Source organism: Biomphalaria glabrata, chromosome 3 (genome assembly GCF_947242115.1).
Source record: "Biomphalaria glabrata chromosome 3, xgBioGlab47.1, whole genome shotgun sequence".
Lineage (NCBI taxonomy): Eukaryota > Metazoa > Mollusca > Gastropoda > Planorbidae > Biomphalaria > Biomphalaria glabrata.
Window position 1 is genome coordinate 7,576,559 of NC_074713.1, and position 14,199 is coordinate 7,590,757.

Consider the following 14,199-nt stretch of genomic DNA (forward strand, 5'->3'; position numbering starts at 1 on the left):
AAAATCCCAAAGTTCAAAATCCAAGTCTTAACTGATATTCAAATCTGAGACTCCTCAGTTGAAAACCCAAGTGCTCTACCAATCAACCATCACACCCCATAAATAATTAAATATTTTCCTAATTTTGTTATTAGTGACTGGAATTAATTTTTAAAGATATTTTTTACTTTTATGGTTCAAGAGCTTCTAGAGAAATCTTTTTTTGTATGGGGTGTTGCCAGAAGTGTTTTCATGCAAACAATTTCCCATTTTAACATGGCTTTCTCTGTTTTTTGAAAACTCTTCTTCCATGTGAGCAACTCACTTTTTGCACTCAGTCACAGCTATTGATAACAATATATTTTATAAAATAATGAGACAAAATTATTTTGTGATAGTAGTGTGGAGCTTTTCTGAGTACATTCTGGGATGTGTGGCTGAACTGCATAAACTGCTTGGCTATCAAGGAGTCTTGAGTTCAATTCCTGACTCAAGCTGAGTTGTGTTTGCAGGGCGCCTAAATGCAGCATAGAAACTTTCTCCACAAGATATATTGGACTGCATGAAAGTATACGAAAGTAATTTTACAAATATTTCAAGAAATAGAAATGAGACATTCAACACAATGTTGAAACTCAATTTAAAAAAATGAATGAACTAAAACAAAATGCAGAAGCATAATGAAACAGAAATGAGTTAAAGAGATTCAAAAAGATACATTTTACATACCATGGTTTCTCTCTGGGAGTCGAGGTATCCGCCATACAACTGACCTATATAAATGCTCATATTTAGCGGAGCCAACTGATGCTTCCATCAGAGCAGGGGTGAGCAAACCTTGGGCCATCATTGTGATACGTTCAAGTCCTTTGATTCTTCCTGGCTTTCTTGCCATGGCTTTTAGAGAACCATATCCAAAACGCTTCTCATAGCGAAAGTAATAAATCCAGACTTCAGGAATCTTAATGCGGACCTCAATGTCCTCACAGGGGAACTGGCCACACTTTTTGCTGAATGCATGATATCCAGTGACCAGCAGATCAACTCTGACCTCAAAGTGGCGCGCTTTCATGACCTGAGTGATTCGAAGCTGCAAAGGGAGCTCACGGTTGGCCCGAGGCCGCACTCTGAAACGCACGAGTTCAAACTGGCATGCATCAAGAGGGGTGAATCGAATGTTGTGAGTCTTTTCATAGGTTTCCAAATCAACCACATGGTGGAACTCTGGTTCTTCTATTCGAATCCAGTCCTCCGTTCTGACTGGGATGATATCATGTCTCCCCACGACTTCTTTTCCTTTTCTCCTCCGATCACTTATTCCCAGTTCACATGTCGGCATCCCTGTCAGGAAGGCTAAAAAGAATATCCTGACACGAGCTTTCTGGGAAGTCACATGGCTGTCCTTGTCCACCACTGCAAAGTACTCATCCCAGACTTCTGCTTGAACTTCTTCTTTTGTGTAGTTCAAGGTCTTATCTCTGTGACATTCCAGCTTCATCAATAGATCTTCCATGGCCCACACGAAGGATGTGATCTCATCAATGTCCAGGCAGCCAAGTTTGATCAGTTCTGAAACTTGAGGTGCATGGTCTAAAATCATATTGGGTTTGGGCTTACGAACAAAGGAAGGAGTGATTCGCTCAGGCCTGATGCCTACTCTTTCCCTGTAGAATATGTATTGAATCTGAAAATGTAAATAGATTAAAACTTTTAAATAATTAAATGCTAAATAGCAAATTAACAGCAATCATATTAAGATGAATCAGTATCTAAATCTTATGCTGAAGTTATTTTTTTAATAATAAAAAAATACACTCACTTTAACCGTGTGGATTTTTCCAAACTGATCATATTGCTGCATTGATATATCACTAATAGAATAACAGGGTTGGATAGGAAGTTCCTGTAATGAAAAGGTTTATGAAAATAAATCTGCAAAGGCTAATATATATATATATATATATATATATATATATATATATATATATATATATATATATATATATATATATATATATATATATATATGTAAAGCTAACATAACATTTCAAAGTCTGAAAAGACTTTGAAGTAAGATAGAAACCTAGTCAATAAACTGACCTGAAAGGGATCTGTATCTTTCTCATCCATATACATCCTGACCACAGGACCATCTTTCATCTGACCCAAGCGGACAATACATGTTTTCCAAAATCTGTTTCCAGCTAGTTTTTTCTTAGTGGGCTGTCTGATCATCAGTCTCCAGAACTCCTTGTCTTGTTTGAGGTGAAAAGGTTCAAGAGGCTCCAGAGGACCTTCCTCCTCTGGGGTGCTATCTTCAGAAGTTAATGATTTCATGCGACCGAGTTTCTCTTTGAGTGCAGCCTGTTCTGCTGCTTCAGTTTCCTCTTTTTTCTTTATTTCTTCTTCTATCTCAGCAAATGTGGCAAAATTCTCTTCTGGTGGAGACTCCTTGTTGAAAGGATTTTCCCTCTGAGGCATCAATGGAGATTTCGGAGCTTTGGGAGGAGGTGGAAGCATTGGCACAGGCCCAGAAGTGTCTAACGCTGATTTGGCTCTGATGTCAAATTTCAAAGCACCAGAAAAGTCATCATCGACAACTGTAGCAGTTACCGCTTTTGTGTTGTCCAAACCCAAGAAATCCAAATCATCATTAGCAGTCTTCACATTGTCTTGGCCAGATTTATCCACTAAACTTTCCATATTCTCTGTCCTGTTCACTGAAATGAATTCTAACTCCTCAAATGCAGACACTTTGGAAGCATCAGCAGAAGTATGTGATGGACTTATTGCTGGGCTATGTGCTGGACTAAGGGCAGGGCTTTGGCCACTTACCATGGATGCAAAAGGATTATCTGCAGACAAAGGCTGGCACTGGGCTTGGATGGCAATGTTTTCAAAACTAGCAGTGAGAAAAGGGTTTATAGGCTGGCCAATGGTAGATGGCTCACCAAAACCATCGGCAAAGCCTGAAGCTGGAAGAATGTTATCAGAAGTAAAGAGATCATCTTGAAAAGGGTTTGCTGCTGTTTGTGCAGTACCGGATGTACTTGGCACACCCCAAACATCTTTGACGGGAGCATGAAAAATGCCACGACTGGCAAAAAAATTGTCATCAAATGTCACTGGGCCATCGGCTAGATCATCATCATTGACCAAGAAAGGGTTGGACGTTTTCCGTGATGATTTCTTTGAAGTAGGTTGAGCAGGTCTTAAAGGAGGAATAGGAACATGTGACTCCAAAGGTGCAGCATTAGCATTTATGTCAAGTGGAGCAGAAATCACAGCAGAAGTTTGAGGTGCAAAAGGATCCAGTCCTGAAAAAGTCGAAGCAGGCTCTGGCAAACTTTCAATTTTTGTTTGAAAAGGATCAAATTTTCTATCCTGGATTGCAGACCAGGATGGGATTTTGTCATTTTGTGATGTGAAATCATTATCTGTGTCATCAGACTCCACTATGGTGGCAAAAGGGTTAAAAGAGTTGGCACTATAGGACTGATCTGAGGTGAAGTCATCCGACGAAAAAGGATTTTTAGATAAAGGCTCATCAGCGTTGCCAGCCCCCCACTGAAGGAAGTCATCCACAAGGGATCTGGCCAAGTCTGAGACAGCAGTGCTTTCTGGCACCAGTCTGCCCTGTGTGGTCAGAAGGTCCATATCAAACTGAACAGGGCTCGGGCATAGTGATGACTGTGCACTACTCTGGGCCGTTGATGAGCCTCCAAACCAATCACAGGTCAGGTTGTCTTGCGACATGTCCCGAGAAACAGGCTGAGAAAGAAGGTCTTCCAGGCCCAGTAGGTCTTCATTTAAGGAACTCTGCGTTGACATGCGGTTGTTGCTGGGTGGTGGGGCAGAGTTCAGACCCAGGAGGTCAAACTCATCTATAAGATTAGCAGACCCTGTGGTATTACTTCCAGTGTTAACAGGGGTGGTTGAGCTAGAGATGTCAGCAAAGGCATCTAGATCCATGTCGAATTTAGTCTCAGTAGCTGAGAGCGTCAGAAATGCTGATGGTGATGATACAGTTAGGTGAGGCAGAGAGATCAAGTTGGACAAGTCAGAAGAGTCATACAAATTGTTCAGATTCTCACTACTATCTTCAGTCTCTTCACGAAACTTGCCAGTTTTTTTGAAGTCCTCTTTCTCCAACGGCAGACTATCCTGTTGAGTTAAACTAGTGAACCGGATGTTGCTGTCATCCTCCTCTTTACCTTTGCCAGGAGAGATCCGACCTGAAGGGGAGATTCTACCAGACGTCAGTTTTCCAATGCTGCTTTGTGTTTTCAGTACATTTTCCTTGATGCGATCTTGCATCTGAAGAAAAGCCTGCCAATGTTCAGATTTAGCCTTCACCTTTTCGTCAACTGTGCCTTCTGCTGCTGCGTCTGGTCCGAAGTCATCAAAATCATCGTCACTGTGGTGCTTCTTAGACTTGGAAAACGATTTGAAAGACAGTGGCGATTTTCTCCCCTTCTTGGCCCCTTCCCTAGCTTTGATCAGAAATCCTAAACCCTTGGAGGCTTTGGACTTTTTAAAAGGGCTTTGCTTCGGAGACGGTGTTCGGCTTCCTTTAGCTGCAGTTAAAGTTTTGCCATCCTCTGGAATGTCTGACTTGTCATGAGGCTGAGCTCCATTGTCGTCTGACTTTTCAAAAACGTCGTTAGCGCCGGAAAATAAAGGAGAAGTAGGAACCTGAACCAAATTCGATGCCTCGTCATAAGAACCAGTGGACATAGCTTAACATTCAATTACACCTGGAAAGAAAGAAAATGCAAGTAATTAAACAATGCACGTTAAAGTTAAACAGATTCAGAAAAAAAACAACATACAATGTTATATTTTACAACTACAGACCCTCTGATAGAAATATTAGGGCCTCGGGCACCTGGCTAAACGTGTGCCATTTAAACACGTATTCAAAATGCATTAAAAAGCAAGAAAGGAGCCCCCCCCCCCTCCCCTTTTTTTTCTGTTGGGACCCAGGACAAGAGCTCTCTTTATCCCCTGTGGAGGCGGGCCTGAGAACTAATATAAAATATAAGAATAGTATGGACTAAAAACCAGACTTTCGAGTTGCTTCTCTATTCTGTATATATGTAAATATGAATGTATGCCCACATATTCACATTTTCTATGTTTAAAAACATTCGTGTTTTATGTTCACCTATGTTCACCTGTTTTGGTAGCATGTTCTTTATGTTCATAGTGCAGTGGTAACATTTTACTTCTGTATGTGTACATTGGTAGCCAAGGAGTCTCCGTGTTTGTACAAGTCAGTTTTCAAAGTATCAACATCAAAAACGGAATGTGACCGGAGGGAAGCTACAGAAATCTGAGTCCCGAGACTATCAATTAGAGTCTGTTACTAGGTTAGCCGTCTTGAAGTTTAGCCCTGGGACATCGATCAAGATAACAATATTGATGCTCAAAGTACGTGCATTACAGATACAACTGGGTTGAACAATACAAGAAACACTTCATTGATAGTCAACCTCACAGGGAACACGTCATTAATAGATAGCCTCACAGGGAACACGAGTCATCAATAGGAACATCACAGAGAACATGAGTGATCAATAGTAATATCACAAGGAACATGCGTCATCAATAGAGAACATCACCAGAAAAAAAGAGTCATTAATAATGAACATCGCAGGGAACATAAGTCATCAATATAAAACATCACGGGGAACATAAGTCATCATTAGAGAACATCACAGGGAACATAAGTCACCAATAAAGAACATCATTAGGAACACAAGTGATCGATCAATAGGGAGCTTTACAGGAAACATTTATCATCAATACAGAACATGACAGGGAACATGAGTCATCAATACAGAGTTTGAGTTTTTGGCACATCGGCACAATTTAGGCCATGTCGTGCCCGTAGTCCTTCAAGGATTACTCTCCCTTTACATCGCAAGGGCTAAATTCCGTACAGTTAAATTATTATAAAAGCAAGGTCTATTCACAGTTAAAATAGTAAAGTTAGTAAAAATGTAATAATTTAGTAAAAATCTTTGTTCACTATTTCATAGAACAGCACAGGGAACATGATTCATCAATACAGAATTACTTGTTTATAACTTTGAAAAAACAAACACCTCTAGGGCATTCTAAAGTAAGCAGCACAAAACAACATTTAGATTCTCAGTTGTTTGTCAATCAATCAGTCGATCTATCACAACAGATAAATCAGGTTGTCTGCGCATGTGCGTGATCTAGTTTCCAAATGAAACGTGACTCGATTGAGTAGAAATATGAATCTATTGAAGTCTAAACAAGATTTTTAATTGGCAGAAAAGTCTTCTACCAAAAGTTTGCCAGCAGATTGGAAAGCTGGGAGATAATCCTTACAGGAGGACTTCTAATTGCTCCTATCGAGAGGCTTTGGCTGACTTGATGACTCGTGTCGCTAGTGATAAAGACTACAATATTAATTGTAATGTACACCTACACAACTCCAATGGATTATTTCGACCCCCCACCTGTTTAAGTTAATGGCCCTACTGTTAATGTGGTAGACCAGTTAACATATCCGTGTAGCATGAAATGGAATGACATATCTCAACTGAGAGAAAGAGATAAGGGCTGGGCTATCTCTACAAGAGCATTTTGTAGCCATTAAATGAGAGTTTGAGGAGATATGTCTCCCACAAGAAAGAGTTCTCTCAATAAACTGTTGCCAGGGTGTTATAAAGAATCCTCAACTAATGCTGGGTTAACCACGTGACTACGCTCTCCTATATGCTTAACTCTTTCTCTCCGTAATTATTTTAATTTAATGAGTTCACATCAGCGTTGGTATCGTACATTAGGAGAGAAAGAGTTAAAGCCTTAATGGAAAGGGCTACAAAACAAATATGCTCTGATCATTGCCACTTGTAATGCCTGGTCGTGTGTTAAGCGATCCGGAATGTCGTCACGATGTTCGAACACTACAAGCCGTCATACTCTGCCGTCCTGCAGGAGGTCTGACCTAGAACGGAGCCTAATAATGTTCATTACTGCAGGAGGTCTGACCTAGAACGTAATAATGTTCATGTCCGAAGGAACGTCTGAACCTTTCAAGTCAATTAGTTCATTGTCATTCATAGTCAAAATAAAAACTGTTACCAGTTGGTTGTATACAAGTTAAACAGAATTGTAAGTACTATGTTTGTAATACTAATTCAGATATCCTTTTTTTGTTGTTGGTGCTTCATTGCTGTGTATTATGCAGATAATTCCAACGGAGGTAACACTCAAATGTTAAAGAAGAAGTTGAATAAAAACGAAGGGAATCGTCGAATGCCGTCAAGCTAAATCTCTACGTTCATAAAAACAGCCTCTCTCTGAAGCAGCCAAAAGTAGTCTGTTTACATTTCGTTATTCTTCTTAAAGTCCTAGCCTTGTTTTTACTAGTCGCGCCATTGTCTCTACGCCAAAACATTTTCCTAAAACAAATAACTCAATTCCTAATCGTGCCCTAACATTATGCAAAGGCTTCAACCAAGGCCATCTTGTCTCTCGCTCAAAGCGCCACGAGCTGTGATGTCACAACTACTTGTCCAATCGATTACTATCAACGACGTCACGAAGCTGCTATTCTTGTTGTTAGAACTCTTGTATACAACTAAAATAGCACGGAATGAAACACCTTAGAGGAGAGAAAACAAAAAGGCTACACATAAATCTCCGTGACAGAGTCACCTTACAGACATTTATAAATATTCAAAGTGTGGATTACAGCTGAATAGGACTACAGTGGCATTAGCCAAACATATTTCTCTGTGTCGACAGCGGCTATCACTGAACCAATAGCTATACACGGTTGACGTCATCTCCACAGATGCCATTGGAATGCATAACGGAATGGTAATATAGCGTGTTCCAGCAACATCTTATACAGGCCAGGGACATTCCCAGACGCTAATTAGTTTCCGCTTAGCTTGGTCGTCTGCTGGACCTAAAGCTGACCGCCAAGTGACCCGAATATCGATCAGGTGACCCGATTATCGAACATCTGTTAATCAATGTAATGACTGGAATGACAATCCTTTGACTGCAGGAATGGCCACTGACTTTGTAATAGGTACCCCAACATACGAAGACAGAGGCACCTTGGTACTACCTTTGTTGAGAGAACGTCCTGAGGACACTTGTCAGTGGCTAAAACACAAGCTATTGATTGATTTATCTTTTTTTTTCAAATAATAATAATAAGGCTTGTCTTCGAGTCCGAAGATTAATGAGGAATGCAGTATTTCCCGTGGATACGCAGCCCCAGCTGTAACCTACATATTTCGCCACATCCAGGGCAAGTATAACCTTTGTCCGCCGGTGGTCGATTAAGATTTCCTTTTCGCCGTCTGCGGCCTTTGTGAGTGACCGCGTCTGTCCTCGGCAGCGGATTTTCTTTTGGTCTCAAATGTGTATCCTTTGTGAGTGACCTCCAGTAGATTAAAATAAAAAAGCTAGACCAAGTATAATGTTTCAGGTGGGAAAGAGAAATTCTACATTTGAATTGTTTCAACATCTGCCTTTTTTTTTTTTTTTTACTATGAAGAAAGTTGGAGCGTGGGTCAAAGGACAAGTAAACATGGAATCATTTATTTCAAGCTAAAACTCCGCACACAGTAGTACAGCTGGATAGCTAAGTTGAAAGAGCGTCGCGCTAATAACGCGAATGTCGTGAGTTCCATCCATTTCCATAATGCCCATTTTTAAAAAATTGTATTACTTGTTGTGAGTTTAGTTTCTTACCATTTCAACTTCAAATGATCAAGCCACAAAAATATTAAAGTTTTAATAGCAACTAGCAGCTGTCAAGAAGCTGGTGTCACTTTTCAAGACAAGCACTGGAAACATTATCTATATATATATACACACATTATCTATCTATCTATCTATCTATCTATCTATATATATATATATATATATAAACAGACAAACAGAGTTTACGTGTGTGTTAGTGATTGTGTGAATGTTTTGTCAGCCATCCAATTCTCAATTTTCTAAAACGCGGTGTGAAATGAGTAGGTACCGTAACAAAAGCCAGATTATTTTAAGCGCAAAACTTGACTGCAGCCTGGCTACCCAAACTGCGGCGCTAAATATCGAATAAAGTAAAGGAATAGCTATATAATAACCGCCACTTGTATTCCCAGACTGTGGAAAGCAGGCTCGGACAGAGTTGCTTGCTTATATGTGTGCTCCCAGTAAATCAATAGGATATAGCCATTGTTTTACCATGTGTACCACGAGACGTTTCGACCGGCTAGCACAAGAGCCATCCTGGCAAAAGGAAGTAGACTAAAGCTTTCACTCAGCATGGCGGCCATTTGAGTGGCTTGAATAAAACATAAAATCAATAGTATTCTAAGAATTGCGAAGATAAAGCTGAAAGACAAGGAACAAAAAAAAGGAAGCAGGGAACCAAACAGATCTAAATGGATTGAAGAATAAAACAAAAAAAGTGTTACCAAGTGTATGTGTAAAGCTCACTTTTGGTTTTCCAATTAGATTTTGAACTATGAAGAAAAAAACTATAAATAGATACATTTTTGGTGTATCCGGTGTACAGAATAAAGGTAGTGTTGATAAAGTATATTTTAAAAAAATTAGATGAACTTTGTTTTTGCACATTTCCAACACTGCAGAAAAGTTCAATTTAGCCTCCTTGACATTGTTAAGTTTCTCGCGCAGATAATAATAATTGTATTTCTAAAACGCTGTTAACAAACAAAATGTAGGCCCAAGGCGCAGTATTAACAATACAAACACAAACACATCTAAAATGACAAACTAATCTAAAAAAGTTTTAAACAGATATGTCTTAATGTTCTTCTTAAAAGTGGTGTAGCATGTTGTCTGTCTGAGATCAATGGGGAGTGAGTTCCAAACCTTTGGTCCGTGCACTGAAAAAGCCCGCAGGCCGTAGCTTTTGAGGGAGAAACGTGGCACCACTAAAAGCGTTGAGTCCATTGAGCGCAGGGCTCTTTGAGGGACATATGGAGTGATCAAATCTCTAAGGTACAAGGTCATTTCTTTATTATAGATACACTGATGACAAAGTGTGGCGACCTTGTAGTCGATTCTCGCTTTCACAGGAAGCCAATAGAGCGTGGGCAGGAGCGTAGTAGCAGAATCTCGTCTTTGTTTTTCTTAAGACTATAAGCTCGGCGTTGTTCTGAATACGTTGCAGTTTGGCTATTTTGAGTTTGAGTTTTGGGCACATTGGCACACTTTAGGCCATGTCGTGCCCGATATCCCTCAATGGTTACTCTCCCTTCATACCACAAGAGTTAAATTTTATATAGTTAAGTGAGTTAAGTCATTACAAACAAGGTCTATTCACAGTAAAGATAGTAAAGATAGTAAAAATTTAATAATTTAATACAAATCTTGTGTAAATATTATATGTTCACGAGTTCACAAACCAAACCTTCGCTATTCTGTCATCGGGTATACTTGCTAGCGAGGCGTTGCAGTGGTCGAGGCGGAAGAGTATGAATGCCACAGCTAGAGTTTTTGTTGACTCTGTTGTTAAATATGGTCGGATCTGGCCTAATCTGCGCAGCTGCAGATAAAGACCCTTGTAGAGCTGTCTTATGTGTGGGTCGAAAGATAGTGTTGAGTCGAAAAAAAAATCCAAGATTCCTCACTAAATGGACATAAGGAAGCTGACAGTTCGTGATAAAAAGAGACTCTGTGCACTCGACGTTTGAGACGTTGTTCCAAGTGCCAATCTTAATTATTTCTGTCTTCGTCTTCGTTCATCTTGAGTTTATTCTCAACCATCCAATTGCAACGGTACTACTGATTTTCTCTGCCAGATGCGACACCTCTGAGGGTACTGAGGAATCGTATAACTGTGAGTCATCGGCAAAGAAGTGGTAAAAAATGCAGTTTGGCCGTATGACATCGCTGAGTGGGTATGTATACATAGTGAACAGTACTGGGCCTAGAACTGATCCATGGCGTATTCCGTACTTCAAGAGTAAACTTGTTGATTCTGTTCCGTTAACAACGATCCTTTGGGTGCGTTCAGTCAGGTAGGAAGCAAGCCACTTTAGGACGATTACAGCTAAACCAAAAGTGGCAGATTCCCAATAGTGCATGAGTTTACAGAGCTATTTCTCTAGTATCTCTATAATCACGTAACAATGTTTTAATGGAAAGAAACATAAACTAACGAATGTAAAGGAAGGTAGTAAATATCTCAAGTTTTTGTTTGATGGTAAATATCTGAAGTACTGCTTGATGGTAAATATCTGAAGTACTGCTTGATGGTAAATATCTGAAGTACTGTTTGGTGGTAAATATCTGAAGTACTGCTTGATGGTAAATATCTGAAGTACTGCTTGATGGTAAATATCTGAAGTACTGTTTGGTGGTAAATATCTGAAGTACTGCTTGATGGTAAATATCTGAAGTACTGCTTGATGGTAAATATCTGAAGTACTGCTTGATGGTAAATATCTGAAGTACTGTTTGGTGGTAAATATCTGAAGTACTGTTTGGTGGTAAATATCTGAAGTACTGTTTGATGGCGGAAGTAGGGGAGAATGTGTGTTTGAATTCAAGGGTCTCGGCTGAATGTAAAATGTTTTGGTGTAATTAAGTAGATTTAGATCTATGTAAGCTTAGTGTAGAAGTAGAAAGTAAAGTTTCCCTTTTCAGACCTTGTGGTCTATAGGGCAAATGATGCAAAGGTCATCTGTTTCTGTGGCCTACGGTTTAATAGGTGTCAAGTGGCCAGCACATCGACCTACCGCTTTTACTTTTCCCCAACTTATGTCAGGTACTCATTAGAGCTGGGTGGACTCATAGGCGCCCAAAGATCCCGAAATTAATAATCCCAGTCTTCACTGAGATTCGAAAAGTGTGTAAGTACAAAGCAAGCTTTCTTTGATTCGTGTAATAAGTTACAGATGCTTCCTTTATGAAAATTCTTTTTTGTTTTCCTTTCATGTTCTATGGTACAAATATTGTCCGGGGTGGAGGGGAGGGGTCTTGGCTAATGATGGATACTGAACTTAATTCATTATTAAAAACTCCCCTCAAGTTCAACTCTAGATCTAATTTGTTTCGTTTTTTTTTGTATAAAAGAAGAAAGCGAAAGTTGATAAAAATGTTTCTAGACTCCACAATAAACGACGTCCAAACAGGCGATAGAATGTAGATCTGTTCCATATGGAAAGAATTTGTACTCGGGCAGGAACCAGCGAATTCACAAGTCCATGCAGTAGAACACATTAACTCTTTCTCTCCTAACTGACGATACCAGCGTTGATTCCACCAGAATGTGGTAAATAATTACGGAGAGAAAGAGTTAATGAGTTCCTGAGTTGGCAACTTAAAGTAGAGGAGCTTCAAGAAAAGACGTTATTACAAGTTTACTTTAGATATTATCAAGAAGTTGTCATCGAATTGTACTTGTTATTATTCAGCTCAAGTTTTTCAATAATATTAATATTCTTGTAACTCCGCTGCCGCGCCGACACTGATGGTGCGCACCAGAGCACCGTTCAAGACGAGTAGTAGAAGACAGGTTGATTCTAGAGGAAGGAATGTTGTAGATCCGGCTGAAGTGATCTGTAGGTAATAGGAGTCTGAGGTGTCTGTCGTGCTACCAGTGAACTGTATTGAGGACCTGGAGTGACACTGGAAAGTGTGCCGGTGGTCAGTACTTGTGTTTAGGTAGAAAAGGACTGGTAGAATTAGCAACAAGACTCTTGGAATATAGAAGGCTGTCATACTATGTCTTTGCCCTGGTGAATTAACCTGCCTGCCATAGATTTACTACATTATTTTCAATTAGTTTTCACAACAGTTTCTACAGTTTGACGACTAAAATCTCAAGCGGTGGAAAAATTGAGAGCCCCCCATCCCTAACAATGTATCACTTCATTAGAACAGTCACTTAGTGTGTGTCTATGAGCACTATGTACAGTCATTTAGTGTGTGTCTATGAGCACTATTAGTACAGTCACTTAGTGTGTGTCTATGAGCACTATTAGTACAGTCACTTAGTGTGTGTCTATGAGCACTATTAGTACAGTCACTTAGTGTGTGTCTATGAGCAATACAGTCACTTAGTGTGTGTCTATGAGCACTATTAGTACAGTCACTTAGTGTGTGTCTATGAGTACTATTAGTACAGTCACTTAGTGTGTGTCTATGAGCACTACTAGGACAGTGTGAAAATTAATCAGGTCATACATAAATATTTCTAGAAACTAAAGTGAAATCCTGTGTTACTGGTAGTTTCCCCCTTTCAGACCTTGCGAACTATGGGGCAGATTATGTTAAGGTCATCTGTTTCTTTGGCCTATGGTTAACAGGGTGTTATGTGGCCAGCACAACGACCAACCGCCTTTACTTTCCCCAACTAAAGTCAGGTACCCATTAGAGTTGGGTGGACTCGGGACACCCTAAAAATCCCGCAATTCAAAATTCCAGTTTTCACCGAGATTCGAACCCAGGACCTCAGGTTCGGAAGCCATAGAACAAATACTTAAGAAAGGCTTGTGGGTAAAGAAATTCGTTTCATAACTTTCTGAAAACGTCACAACTATCTGGGATTCATCCAGTACAAAGTCGACTTTGTGTGAGCGCGAGCGCTGTTTATTGACCCACTGGACCACATTGTGTTTCTCCAGTTATATTTAGTTTCAGACTAGTTTTGCTGTGACACTTCCAGGCAAAGCAGAAGGATACACAGGCCCATTCACGTTAGATCTCTTAGCTGCATTAGGAATAGGTTCCCTTTATACTGATTAGGTAGGCCCTTACAAAGTAAACGTACTCTGTAGGTCAGTGCTCTGCCCGAGAGATGCATGTTACCATTGGTCAGAAACGTCCCGAGTTTCCCCCGTTGATCGCTTAGGTCAGCGATAATAAAAGGTAATCAGCGAAATTCTCTTTCACGTCCTAAGTTTAATGTTGACACGTGAATGCAAGGAACAAGACAAACAGAATACTTAAAAAAAAAAAACACAAAGCTTAGACGAAGTAAAATTGTATCAATTAGTTTGGATCAGTCATGTAATTAAGTTTGTAATATAGATCTAGACTAACAATAATAAATCTGTGCGGTAAGAAATATTTTTACCAATTGTTTTTATTTATTCGCTATTTCACTTTCGCATTACGCCATGACCCTATCACTTATCTGTTCGGAAAAAGAGAAGGGAGGGGCGGGAAAGAAAGGGATATCTGGATGAATTT

The 14,199-nt window shown here is 39.8% G+C and overlaps 1 protein-coding gene across 2 annotated transcripts in view; it reads right to left on the reverse strand.

Moving 5' to 3' along the window:
- The window catches only part of LOC106055932 (protein stoned-B-like), a 29,753-nt gene that overhangs the window by 4,879 nt on the left and 10,675 nt on the right, over positions 1-14,199 (reverse strand). For both annotated transcript variants that reach the window (XM_013212430.2, XM_056023143.1), the window contains exons 2-4: positions 2,080-4,736; positions 1,799-1,882; positions 709-1,663 (exon numbers count right to left, since the gene is read on the reverse strand). In XM_013212430.2, coding sequence (XP_013067884.2) covers positions 709-1,663; positions 1,799-1,882; positions 2,080-4,716 — 3,676 coding nt within the window. In that variant the 5' untranslated portion in view covers positions 4,717-4,736. The remainder of the gene's footprint in view (positions 1-708; positions 1,664-1,798; positions 1,883-2,079; positions 4,737-14,199) is intronic.